General features: G+C 38.0%; 1 protein-coding gene across 3 annotated transcripts in view; it reads right to left on the bottom strand.

The window, feature by feature from the left end:
* Positions 1 to 8840: 8840 nt before the first annotated feature.
* Positions 8841 to 13673, bottom strand: part of AMD1 (adenosylmethionine decarboxylase 1) — a 22292-nt gene continuing 17459 nt past the window's right edge. Inside the window, exons 4-9 of one of the 3 annotated variants that reach the window (XM_007451571.1) lie at positions 11839 to 11941; positions 10788 to 10830; positions 10545 to 10689; positions 10340 to 10432; positions 10104 to 10259; positions 8841 to 9681 (exon numbers count right to left, since the gene is read on the bottom strand). In XM_007451571.1, the coding sequence (XP_007451633.1) occupies positions 9541 to 9681; positions 10104 to 10259; positions 10340 to 10432; positions 10545 to 10689; positions 10788 to 10830; positions 11839 to 11941 (681 nt within the window). In that variant the 3' untranslated portion in view covers positions 8841 to 9540. The remainder of the gene's footprint in view (positions 9682 to 10103; positions 10260 to 10339; positions 10433 to 10544; positions 10690 to 10787; positions 10831 to 11838; positions 11942 to 13673) is intronic. The other 2 variants (XM_007451572.1, XM_007451573.1) reach the window with 2 other exon arrangements.

Here is a 13673-nt window from a genome sequence, read left to right as displayed (position 1 = left end):
TCCAGGGCATAGAACAGTTAGCTACTAGATTAGTGACTTATTGGTCATAATTGTCAGGTGCAAGAAAGGTTAGACTGTGAAGCAACCACTTTAATTAGTTTCTACAATGATAATTATTTTAAATGTGATGACCTGCTTTTCAGCTGTAAGAACTTTATGTTCTAGGAAGTGAGTGTTGTTACACTTGTTTATATGTATTTTAATAACATGTTTTATAAATGCCTAATAAATAAAATCTTAAAAAAATTACTCAGAATTATTCTGCCTTAGCATAGAGTTCATCTCCTCAGGACAGGCGGTACCAGAACTTCAGTGTTTTTTGAACAACATCATGAATGAGTGAGCTGTGTGGTGGGTTAGCATCTACCCCCAAATGCAGTTGGATCCCTGTTTTCTTTATCAGGGTGGCACGGCTTCCACAAAGATGGGAAAATGACACTCGTGTCATGTCTCCCCTCCCCTGTTCCCCAGTTTCTCAAGTACAGAGCTCTATCAGCGCTACAAAACATCTGCTGACTCCTATCAGTCCCAAACTGTTACCAGCTTGCAACCAGATAAGTACAGAAACTGAGGGCAAGCGTTTAAGAGCCTTTATAATACTTGGCAGAGTAATTTTGTCGGTTGAACTTTTAAAAATCAGGCTATATCTTTTTAAAAATTCATTTTCATAGTAATTGACTCATAGCAGTTTACACAGTCATCCGTCCATGACAGATTGGAAACAAAAACTGGTCCTTCATGTCAAAAATTTTAACACTGCTCTAGATGACCCTTTAGCCCAGATACCAACAGAAAAAAGGCCTAGTGATTCCTACATCAATCCAGCCTTGTCTTTTTGAATGTGTGAATTCCATTGGCCTGTCTCCGAACCCACCTGGCCTTACTACAACCGTGGCCTCCATCCTATATTTGCATCTGGGCTGAAACACAATATACTCAGCCCAGCATGTCTTCACAGGGCTGTGCCTGCCCAGAGGGAGCTGTCTTCTAAATTCATACTACTGTCCCTGCATGGTATAGAGTATGGTAGGTGGCTCAAGGGGAGCTGTGAGCAACAGCAGGAACTTTTCTGTTAGATACTCTTATTTACTATAGCTCTGTAACTTACTTTTCTCACTTAACATGTTACAAAATTGTTATCATGCCAACATAGACCTGTAAGTTTTGATAGCTTCAACACATTTCAATGGACGATTATTTAACCAGTTCCCTACAGGCCCACAGGCCTATGTTAAGCAATTCTTTCAAATTATAAGTAAATAAATTGAAGAAGTTTGCATAAAAGTTTATTCTTTATGAAAGTGCCCATAATCTCACAATCTCAGCAGAGCAAATCTGGGCTCCTTTATCCACCTTTTGGCTCATTAAACTCAACATGTCCAAAAATAGACCTGTTATCTCCTACCCCAGTCCTCTTCCCTTTCCCAAACTGTCAGTAGAGCCAAGCCAGAGAACCCTAGGTCTTCTACTTACCTCTTTAGTGTCTCATGTTTATCATTTTCTGCTGCAGTGACTTCACTGCATTAGTGGTAACATTTCTTACCTCTCCTCTTGAGAGTCTAACTGGTCTCCTGACATCCAGTTTTTTTTCTCCCCCCTTGGCCGCACTGTGCGGCTTGCAGGATCTCAGTTCCTTGACCAGGACTGAACCTGGGTCGCGGCAGTGAAAGCCTGGAATCCTAACCACTAGACCACCAGGGAACTCCCCAGCCTAACTTTCTGCAATCCATTTTGAAGCTCCCTCCAGGATTTTTTCCCCCAAATTTAAGTTTCTTCAAAAAATTTTCCTTATGATACAGAACTCTTTAGCTGAGAACAATTTCTAGAGTCAACTATGAGCTGCCAGTAGCCAGTACTGGGGTGGGGGTGGGGGGCAAGCCAAGGGGGAAATGAAATCCAAATTTAGCACCAAAGTACCCACTGGCAATCTTTCCACCATCTTAATCACTTTCCCTCCTCCCTCCACACTCAGTCCCTCCACCTAAATGGAGATTCTTACTATTTCTATAGCAAGCAATTTACCTGGAACTCTTTCAAAAAAGATCTGCTTAGAAGGCTACATCCTTGCTTGTTACTTAGTATATTCCCACAGCTCTTAGCTCAAAGATGACCTTCCATTAAATCTTTCCTAACCTCCCTGGGTAAGAGGCTCTTGCAGCACGTCACTATCAGATCACTGTTTTGTTTTTAAGTACAGCAGGTTCTTATTAGTTATCTATTTTATACATATCAGTGTGTACGTGTCAATCCCAATTTCCCAGTTCATCCCACCCACCCCCCCATCCCGCTTTCCCCCCTTGGTGTCCATGTTTGTTCTCTACATCAGATCACCTTTTATAATCTACTTCCTCTACTAGAATGAGATCCTAGGAGGGGCAGTGATTATGTTTTACTCATTTCTGTATTCTCAGCATCTAGCACTATGTCTTGCATTTAATTCACACCCAGTATTTTTAACCAACTATTCATGTAGTTTTACCTAGTTAGTATAGTGAGCACATTTCCTTTAAAATTTTAATGTACGTTCATAGACATTATGACCAGATTAACTGGGACCCTAATTTTTTACATCTAGGTTGTTTCTACAAGTGACTTTGTATATGGCTATCTACCTACATATTCCCTCGTTAAAAATGCACTGCCAGATCATCCTTCCTAGGAACTATTTTCCAGGTTACCATCATTGAATTGGTATGTATTTCCATAAAAGCTTCACCAGCATTAGATTTCATTATCTTTCCTTATTTTGCAGGCTTTTAATCCTTGCAAAATATTGAGGGCTGGTTGGGGAAAATGTTGACTGGGAGATACTATGAGCCTGTGTGGAGCATCAGGGTGAAGGACATCACAGGGTTAATGAAGGTGGCCAACTTCCAGGGTTCACCTCAACCTTACTACTAAAATGCTAAAACTGAAGTCAGAAGAAGCAAATGTACTATCAAGGATGGGGAACGAATTCTTCAATTGTAAATAAAGTAGGTGAAATAACTGAATCCCCAAGTTTTAGGTAGCTATAAAAGGGAGACTTATTTGGAAAAGGTTTAGCTGAGAGACTGCATAGTGATTAAGAAAATGAGCCAGTTTTGACCCTAGACATTTCTACTTGTGCAACCTTGGGCAAGTTACTTTAAACAGGACAGTTGTCTTAAGTTTCCATTAACTAAATCCTCCTCCCCAAGGACAGGAATAGTATGTTATCAGAATAAAGGAGACAAACCATATATGGTCATTTCAGTGGATGCAAAAAGTGGGTGAGGGGGGATGGGGGGTGGGGGGAGGAGTCTGCCAAAATTCAGTACCCATTCATGAGAAAAACAGCAAACTAAGCAGTAGACTATGTAAAAGGTATCCATCTAGGCATCTACATAAAACCAATAGCATTCTTTTTTTCTTATTTAATAAATATTTATTTAATACAAATACATTAAAAAAATTTAATTGGAGTAAAATTGCTTTACAATGTTGTGTTAGTTTCTGCTGTACAATGAAGTGAATCAGCTATATGTATACCTATATCCCCTCACTCTTGGGCCTCCCTCCCACCTCCCCCCATCCCACCCATCTAGGTTGTCACAAAGCTCCACACGGAGCTGAGCACCCCTGTGCTATACAGCAGGTTCCCACTAGCTACCAATAGCATTCTTGATGGACTGCTCTTTTCTTCCTAAAATTGGGATGAGCATGCCTTAACAGAAGACCAGGATAAGGCTGAGGCGAGGAAAGCCCCTAGGGAGCAAAATGCAAGGATGCACTCACTCCCAGATGCCCACTTGCATCACCCTGACACTACCTCCTTGAATTCTGCTCCCTAGGCTGCCTTCCCAACCTCATCTTAGTAGGCCTGCTCTTACCACTTATACTCAACATGTATTAGAGGTCCTAACAGGGCAATAGAGAAGAAAATTAAAAAAAATTAAAACCAGTGAGCTTAAGCAAGGTCTCATGATACAAGAAAAAAAAATTTTTTTAATTGTGTAAGTTAGCAATTGGAAAAAAAACAATCCCATTGATAGGTTTTTAGCGTCAAGAAACCTAAAATAGTTATGACATAATCAAAATCACACATTACACAAAATATTGCTGAGAAAAATTAAAGATGACAGATGGATTCAACTCAATGCTAATTAATCATAATGCCCATCAGGCTTTTAAAAAATAGAAATCAACAGGCTTACTTTAATATTTACACAGAAATACAAAGTACATGAAATAGTCAAAGCAATAAGTAGACCTACACTTACATGATCAACCTAATTTATTAAAAGGCACCAAAGTAATTAAATGGAAAAAGCACAAATGGTGCTGGATTAACAATCATATGGATAAAAAAGGGGGGATGGGGGGTGGGGGGAGGAGTCTGCCAAAATTCAGTACCCATTCATGAGAAAAACAGCAAACTAAGCAGTAGACTATGTAAAAGGTATCCATCTAGGCATCTACATAAAACCAATAGCATTCTTTTTTTCTTATTTAATAAATATTTATTTAATACAAATACATTAAAAAAATTTAATTGGAGTAAAATTGCTTTACAATGTTGTGTTAGTTTCTGCTGTACAATGAAGTGAATCAGCTATATGTATACCTATATCCCCTCACTCTTGGGCCTCCCTCCCACCTCCCCCCATCCCACCCATCTAGGTTGTCACAAAGCTCCACACGGAGCTGAGCACCCCTGTGCTATACAGCAGGTTCCCACTAGCTACCAATAGCATTCTTGATGGACTGCTCTTTTCTTCCTAAAATTGGGATGAGCATGCCTTAACAGAAGACCAGGATAAGGCTGAGGCGAGGAAAGCCCCTAGGGAGCAAAATGCAAGGATGCACTCACTCCCAGATGCCCACTTGCATCACCCTGACACTACCTCCTTGAATTCTGCTCCCTAGGCTGCCTTCCCAACCTCATCTTAGTAGGCCTGCTCTTACCACTTATACTCAACATGTATTAGAGGTCCTAACAGGGCAATAGAGAAGAAAATTAAAAAAAATTAAAACCAGTGAGCTTAAGCAAGGTCTCATGATACAAGAAAAAAAAATTTTTTTAATTGTGTAAGTTAGCAATTGGAAAAAAAACAATCCCATTGATAGGTTTTTAGCGTCAAGAAACCTAAAATAGTTATGACATAATCAAAATCACACATTACACAAAATATTGCTGAGAAAAATTAAAGATGACAGATGGATTCAACTCAATGCTAATTAATCATAATGCCCATCAGGCTTTTAAAAAATAGAAATCAACAGGCTTACTTTAATATTTACACAGAAATACAAAGTACATGAAATAGTCAAAGCAATAAGTAGACCTACACTTACATGATCAACCTAATTTATTAAAAGGCACCAAAGTAATTAAATGGAAAAAGCACAAATGGTGCTGGATTAACAATCATATGGATAAAAATGAACCTCGATCCCTACCTTGTATCACTTAGAAAAATGTGAGATGGATCATAGATGTAAAAGCCAAAAATTATAAAGCTTTTACAAGAAAACAACACCATCACAATGTGGAGGAAGGCAGATTTATCCACAGAAAAGATCCATTACAAAAGTTGATAAATTAAGACTGTTGAAATTAAGAACTTCTACTCATCAAAACACTTAGAAAAATGAAGACAGACTAGAAGATATCTGCAAAATACTAGACCAAAAAATTGTATCCAAAATATATAAAAGTCCTGTATCTCATTAATAAAAAGCCAACCTAACTTTAAAATATACAAAACTTATTTTCAAAGAATATAGTAAATGGCTAATTGACACAGAGCATGTTCATTAGAGAAATGTAGATTAATACAAGATACTATTACATACTCAGAAGCCACAATGCTTATATGCAAATGTTCATAGCAGCTTTATTCATATTTTCCCAAAATTGGAAACAAAATGTTCATTAACAGGAGAATAGCTAAACAAATTGTGGTACATTCATACAATGGAATACTACTCAGCAATAAAAGAAATACATGGTTCAACCTCTCAAAACTTTATACTAATGAAAGCATTAAGTGATTCAATTTAGTTTCAGAGCTGGGGGGGTGGGGAGGGAAACCCTAGTGAAAAAATATGGATAGTAGTTAAACTACTAACTAAAGTAGGGGTAGTGCTTTGTTGCTTAGGTAGGGGTATAAGGGAACCTTCCCTTGTCCTGATATGGTTGTGGGCTAAAAGTATCCATTTTCAAAATTGTAGTTAAGATTTGTGTATTTCAATTTTTTTATAAATCTTACCTAATAAGAGGTGTGCATAGCGGACAGATGAATGTACCAAAGCAGAACTGAGGACTATCAAAGCTAGGGTGTGAAGGTTCAAGGTACAATTTCTTTTAATATACATCCAATTAAGATGTTTAATTACAAATCTCAACCTATTTTTATGGGCTCTTAGCTCACATATCCAACAGCATACTGGACATCTCTTGACACTGCCAATGGTTTTCTTCCAATCTTAGTCACATAACAGATCTCTATGACCCTGCCTCAATTTCATCCTAGGTTTCTGGTTTCAACAACTCAGGAAAATGCTAGATTGCAAGTAGTCTGAAGAGGGTTCAGTTTGGGGTAAGAATTGACACTTATCATCTTGTAAAGGACTAATACAGTAGACCCTAAGGAGCAAACGTAAGTGGGAAGAAACCAGAAAAGTAAAACAAACTGATGGTGATCAACAGTGGACATGCTTGCAGTGAACTCAGTTATAAAGTCTCTGAAGGTAGGAATGGGTGGATAGAATCCAAAGGACCAATACTTCTTCCATTATGACAAAAAGGGTAGATGAGAATGTCAAGTTTGAAGGTGGGTAGCCAGGAAATGGTGAGTTATCTGGCTAGGACAATAAAAGCCTTTTATCTTTCATAGTGTGATATCACATTTACCATATTTTTCAGATTATGTCCCTGAATCTGATTAACACCAAGTGTCTGCCAAACTCAGTTACCTGTTCATGTAAAAGAATTTGGTGCTGTAAGTATTGCACACATATGTAACAACCTGCTTTTCTATGATCAACCCTTTTTAACTCAGATGATGAGATATGTACCTGCATGGCACAATGATCAAAAGCTTATAACTCTGTTCTAGTTAAAAGAAATAACCATGAGTTAAACTCTGCCCCCACCCCACCATCAAGAGCCTATTTCATAATAAATGTTAGACTATTCCACCTTCAAACTTTTCACTTTTCTAGCTCCAAACTCTAGCATTCTTATTCTTACTACTTACACCCTTTCTACTCTTTGATATCCTGGTATATAGCCCGGATGATTTCCTTTGAGCTTCAGGTATGAAGCCACTAACAAAAAAATGTTTAAATCTGTTCTGCCAGGAGCTTAGAGATCTTATCTTTATGACAACTCCCATAAATCTTAAAAAACGATCATTAAACATTGATTTACTCAATTAATTATAAAAACTTTAGATGTCTAGTATTTGGTCATGTATACTATTTAAAAAAATACATCAACAGAAAACTTTCTGAATGTCACTAGACAATGAATTAAGCAAACCTTTATTGAAGCTTAAATTGTGGTACAGAAATACATTTCAACTGATTTAAGTCCAACACCATGAAGAGAGAAATTATGGCACCAAAATTTTCCCTCCTCTATCATACACACTAGGATTAATTTAGATTACTATTCAATCTATAGTTTTTATTTTTCTAGGCTTTGTTCCATACAAATTTGTGCAGTTTCTCAACATTAAATAGAAATCTTAAATCTATTGGGCTGGGGCAGGGATCAGACCTCAAGCCAATAAATGTTCATCAAATCTACTGGGACACTGTTCAAGAAATCCACTTTGAGCATTGGTCCTCATAATAGCACCAAAACATTAGGTACTGTGCACTAATTACAGAATCGGACTGATCCACTGATTGAAAGCTTCTTCAATGAAGCTCTGAATCAACATGTTTAAAAGTCAAAAGTGTTCCAACCACTTGATTTCAAACCAAGTAGAATTTATGTTTAGAAACACTAAAAAAAAGTGTTTCATTTATAAGTACGGAAGGAACAAAAACATCACTGCATCAATCCAGAAAGAATCAAAAATTGTTTGAGGACAAGAAGAAATACAAAATTGAGTCAACTTTGCTCTTTTCTCAGCTGCTTAAATAAATGTCCGTATTAGCAAATACAGCTAAAAGAAGCCAACTCTTTTAAACCTGTATTTCTAGTCATTTCCCATTGACCATTTTGGAATTTTGTGTGTTATGTTTTATGGAGAGCACTCTGCTTCACTGTGTAGTATGTCTGAGTAACCTGAACAGTTCTCATTCATCACTTGATGCTACTCCATGGTGAAAGAAATACCAGTAAGAGAAACCGTCAGAACACTATCACATGCATCACAAAGTCACAGAACTTTTTAAGTCACAAAGATGGCAAAGACATGGATTCTGCTTTGAACGAAAGTTTATGGCATATCATTAATAGAAATTAGTGGAAATGGCTATGAAAGTAAAAGTTGAGGTGAATCATCTGAGCTGACTCAACTTGTTGAATCCAACACAACCTTTATCTTAAATCTCCTTGCTAACAAATTTAGTGATAATTTTTTTATACTACTACTTAGCAAGTTAATAAAGACATGGTACCCATGAGAAGCTAATCTCATTTAATGGGGGGCACAGAATGGCATACAGTTTCCATACAGTTCTGCCAATATTCCCTAGTATCAATCTACACCTTCTTCGCTAATCAACACCAGCTTATTCCAAAAGAGCTCATGGTAACGAAAAATGCCAAACTCCCTTGACCTTAAAAGAAAATTAAGCCCAGGGTCCACCCCCAACCCCGTTCCCCCTCTGGGGTATAAGGTTAGTGTAAACCCACAGTGTAACAGTGTATTGCTTTATGGAGGGGGTGTGGTTGGGAGGGAGACACCATGGTGAGGAATGAATCAAAGTCACACAAGTATAGGAAGCAGTGAGATAGTAATACACGAAATGGATAACTGCAGTCATTTTCGTAGAGGACTCGACTCGTGGAAGAAGAACTTTGATTGGTGCTGCAAAAACATCTGTATGAAGTAGAAATTGGTTTCAATAACATTAGTAGAGAATATGTTCTAGAAAGTGGAGGTAACTGGATGTAAAATCCTGGTAGCAATTTAATAGAACAGTCCCAGATGGCTAGGCTGAGGCCAACACCTAATGAGGACGAAAGCCTTGTCTGTGGGGAATTTTGGATGATACCTGGAGAAATATTACACTGTGCATAAACCAAATTGAGTTGTTTTCACAAGTGTGGTAAAGTTTCATATAGTAAAAGGTTTTTGCTACATGCACTTCAATTTCACAGCAAGAGTGGCATAGGATACCTAAACACAGAAGAGAGCATTCATGCAAGATATCTAACTCCTTGATATAATAATGCATACAATTCAAAATGATTACACTATCATTACATCTAGGGCTTTCTGCAACTACAAGGTGGTGGTTATGGAAAGCATGGCCCTTGGTATCAATATCTAAAAAGCAGCCACCACCTTCTTCTATGTGTGTTCTCTTTTTGCGTTTCTTCTTCATTTTTCTTAATCAACTCTGCTGTTGTTGCTGCTTCTTAGCAAAACTGGTAAAAACAAAATTGTAATCATTGAACATAGCGCTCTGGCAATCAAGACGTTTAAAACCTTCAATCTTCTGGGGTGAAGAAAGCACTGTGCGACATTTAGAACTCTGGGGAAAAAAATTAAATTAACCATGAGTGCTTCCAATCTGCAGAAGTATTTTCAAACAAAGCAGTCATGCAATAAATATCTAAGACTACTATTTTAGTCAAACTGTGGCACTGAAATATTTTAGCTGACTTCTTAGGAGCGGGATGAAGTGGGGCACCTTATGTCCCCTGGCACCCCCCACCCCAAGGTCTATCAACAGGGAAAATAGGACAAGAGGAGCCCATGAGCTGGGTTAGATATAAAAACAAGGACCAACAGAAGTCTAATGAAACACATAAAGCTTCTCATCTACCAAACACCTCAATTAGTAGTACCTTTGAATATCTGAATGATCATGTGCCATTTCAGAATACATCTTATGACATGCTTCACTATCTTTATTTTCTGTAAGATTTTATTGTCGATAATAAAATACATCACCTGATTTACAAACAGGGTGGTCACAAATTTTCCTGGCTTGAAGACTTCCACAACTTTCCTGATCAGGTCATCATAGGAGGTCTGACTTAAGTTTGTTTCAAAGCTAACATAAGAAAATTCTGGTTCTGGAGTGATGTGAATAGTCCAATAAGTTCCCTTTGAGAAATAGTTTTGTGTTAATAATGGAAAGGGCACACTTAAATATTTCAATTATTAAGCAAGATATTCTTACTTACATCCGATTTCATTCCATTCATTGAATACCCACAAGGATTGAACAGTGTGGCATCAATGACAGAACCTGGTATCAGGTCACGAATTCCACTCTCCTGGAAAAAAGCCCAAAGACTGAATTAAAAACAAATCTGAAAAATAAATGGAGAATGAGTTAAAATATTTAGTCACCAAGCAGAATACAGAATTATTATTGAAAATGCTTACACGAGTGACATCCTTTGCAGTAACACCATCTTTCATGTAGAACTGGTCCATAACTGCTGGGTCAAGCTCACTCATCAGAATTTCCAGGGTTTGATCTGGCTGATTGATTACCCGACTCTCTGGGAAATCCAAAGTATACAAGTACCTATGTAAAAGTACAAAATAGTTCCTAAAAATGACAACTCCAAGTTTAAAGTAAATCTTATGTAGAACAAAACTTCCATCAAATTGGGTCCAACATACCAACAATCAGAATTCATGCGTCCCATACAATATGCTGCTCCATCTGTTGAAGGAGAACATAAAATAAATTTAACAGATCCAAGTAGGCAGGATCCCCCTCACCTTTTAAGAAAAAACTTTACTGGCTGTCATTTAGAGACGCACTTCAGCTAGTGAGTCAGTCTAAATGGTGCTGAGAAAACTATGGTTTACTCTCCCCTAAAACTCCATTAGGAAATGGAATTTGGTCACCCATTTATCTACTCTCTCAAGTAAAAACAAGTTATTTTATGTAATACGTCCTCCTGTCCATAGTGTTTCAAAGCCTCATTAAAAACAGTAAACTAATAGTTGGTACATATTTAAACTAAATTATACTCAGCACTCATTTATATAACTAGTACAATTTCATATTAGTAGATGAGATAAGAACAGTAGGTTAGAAATCTGATTTTCTTTTTAAATCATCCCTGTAAACAACTTTGTGCCATGTTACTAAAATCATCCAGGTTTTCAGCCTCCTTTAGGATATGAGGGTGTTAGATTAGATAAACTTTACTTCCCTGTCCTTAAAGCTCAAAAAGGAAGGTCTATAAATAAAAGCTTAGCAAATGGATGGAAAAAATCTTGCCAATTTACTTGAAGTGACACTATGCTCTCACTAAGTTGACCATTTTTAAGCTAGGTCAATTCCTATATAGAATGCTCGACAGAGTTTAACATGGACCAGTGCCTTAGCATGGGTTTATGAGGTGACTGGGCATTTTTCTGGATGAAGGGATTACAGCCACTAAGTTAGATATAAATGAGAGCAACTGGCTAGATGAAGATGAGCTCTCCCTCTGGCAGGTAATCAGTTCCTTGATTTTTTTCCCCCATCATTTCAATAACACTTACACAACATACTCCAAAAATTGTAATCAGCTACACTGATATATTTATCTTAACTATATAATGTGCTGCATTTGACACATAGGCACGCACGCGCACGCACGCACACACACACATATGTATTTGAGAGCATATATCTTCTAACTTTAAGAAAGCAGGATTCAATTCTATTTAAACTTACTTGGGAAAATTGCATTAAGAAACTCTATTTCTTCCTGGAAATTCCGGTGTGGGTACCCTTGGTGAGAAGGCTTCATGAAATTCTTACGAGAATAAAAGAAGCTCTATAAAAAGACAGACAGATAACTTCATACACTGAATTCTATCACCTTTCCTAAACCAATCAACTATTTTCTACATATACATATATCAAAAGCAAAACTATATCCACAAATATTTTCCCCAATGACACCTAACATAGTGTTTTTCCTTTAATATGCTTAATAGATGTATAGTACTTTGCTGGCCGCCAAACAAAAGCAAAGGCCACTGTGTCAAAGAGCAAGGTTTCAGACCAATACCCATAGGTTAGTGTTATACAGAGCAACTTTGTTTTCCAGCTGTGAAGAGTCTAAATAGAACATTAACCATGTAGATTGTGTCACTGAATTTCTAGAAACTAAAAAATGCCCAACTACTAATGATGGGTCATAACTACTGTAGAGACAAGGTACAATATTTATTTCTAGAGCAGAAGTTTCTTTTTCTTTCTTTGTTTTTTTCTGTGCCATATCACGTGGCATGTGGGATCTTAGTTCCCCGACCAGGGAACTGAACCTGGAACCTTGGCAGTGCGAGCACGGAGTCCTATCCACTTGATGGCCAGGGAATTCCCTACAGCAGGAGTTTTCTTTCTTTCTTTCTTTCTTTTAAATTATTTTGTTTTATTTAGATTTTTGGCTGTGTTGGGTCTTCATTGCTGTGCGTGGGCTTTCTCTAGTTGCGGCGAGCGGGGGCTACTCTTCATTGTGGTGCATAGGCTTCTCATTGTGGTGCACAGGCTTCTCATTGCGGTGGCTTCTCGTTGCGGAGCATGGGCTCTAGAGCGCAGGCTCAGTAGTTGTGGCACACAGGCTTAGGTGTTCCACGGCGGCATGTGGGATCCTCCTGGACCAGGGGTCGAACCTGTGTCCCCTGCATTGGCAGGCGGATTCTTAACCACTGTCCCACCAGGGGAGCCCTAGAGCAGGAGTTTCTAATACGAGTTTGTTTGTTTTTTTAAATTAATTTTGGCTGCGTGCGGGCTTTCTCTAGTTGCAGCAAGTGGGGGCTACTCTTCATTGTGGTGCGCGGGTTTCTCATTGCGATGGCTTTTCTTATTGCAGAGCACAGGCTCTAGGCACTCGGGCTTCAGTAGTTGCAGCACGTAGGCTCACCAGTTGTGGCTCACAGGCTCTAGAGTGCAGGCCCAGTAGTTGTGGCGCACGGGCTTAGTTGCTCCGTGGCATGTGGGATCCTCTTGGACCAGGGCTTGAACCTGTGTCCCCTGCATTGGCAGGTGGATTCTTAACCACTGCGCCACCAGGGAGTCCCTAATCTGAGCTTTGTAACAGGCACGTAAGCAAAAATTTTGTGGCAGAACATGTGTATATTTAGTTTCAAAAGAGTCACTGATCCAAAAATTAAGAACATATTGCTAAATTTAGATTTTCTTAAAAGGGTCAATAATTAACAAAAACTGTTTTAGGTCCTAATGACAGCTATCCTTTGCCATAGTTAAGTAAATTATTAAAATTCAACATTTGTTTATCAGAACAATTATACCCTAAGTATAAATTCTGATAGCATTCAAGAATTAACTGACTATTGCTCTTTAACATACTCAGTTCTTTATTATGAAGACTGGATGATTTTTCTTGCTTTTCTTTTTCTTAGTTTCTCTACCATTCATAGTAATAATATTAAGGAATTAACTACTGAAAGTGTCTGGTTTTCTTTTCTCCCATTTGAGTTTAACCCAACTCATTCTCTGGTTCCTCCATATTTTTTGCTATTAATGAGCAACAGACACTCTTT

Source organism: Lipotes vexillifer, unplaced genomic scaffold (assembly GCF_000442215.2).
Source record: "Lipotes vexillifer unplaced genomic scaffold, Lipotes_vexillifer_v1.1 scaffold721, whole genome shotgun sequence".
Classification (NCBI taxonomy): Eukaryota; Metazoa; Chordata; class Mammalia; order Artiodactyla; family Lipotidae; genus Lipotes; species Lipotes vexillifer.
The sequence above is the reverse complement of the archived record's forward strand: the minus strand, read 5'-3'. Positions and strand labels throughout refer to the sequence as shown.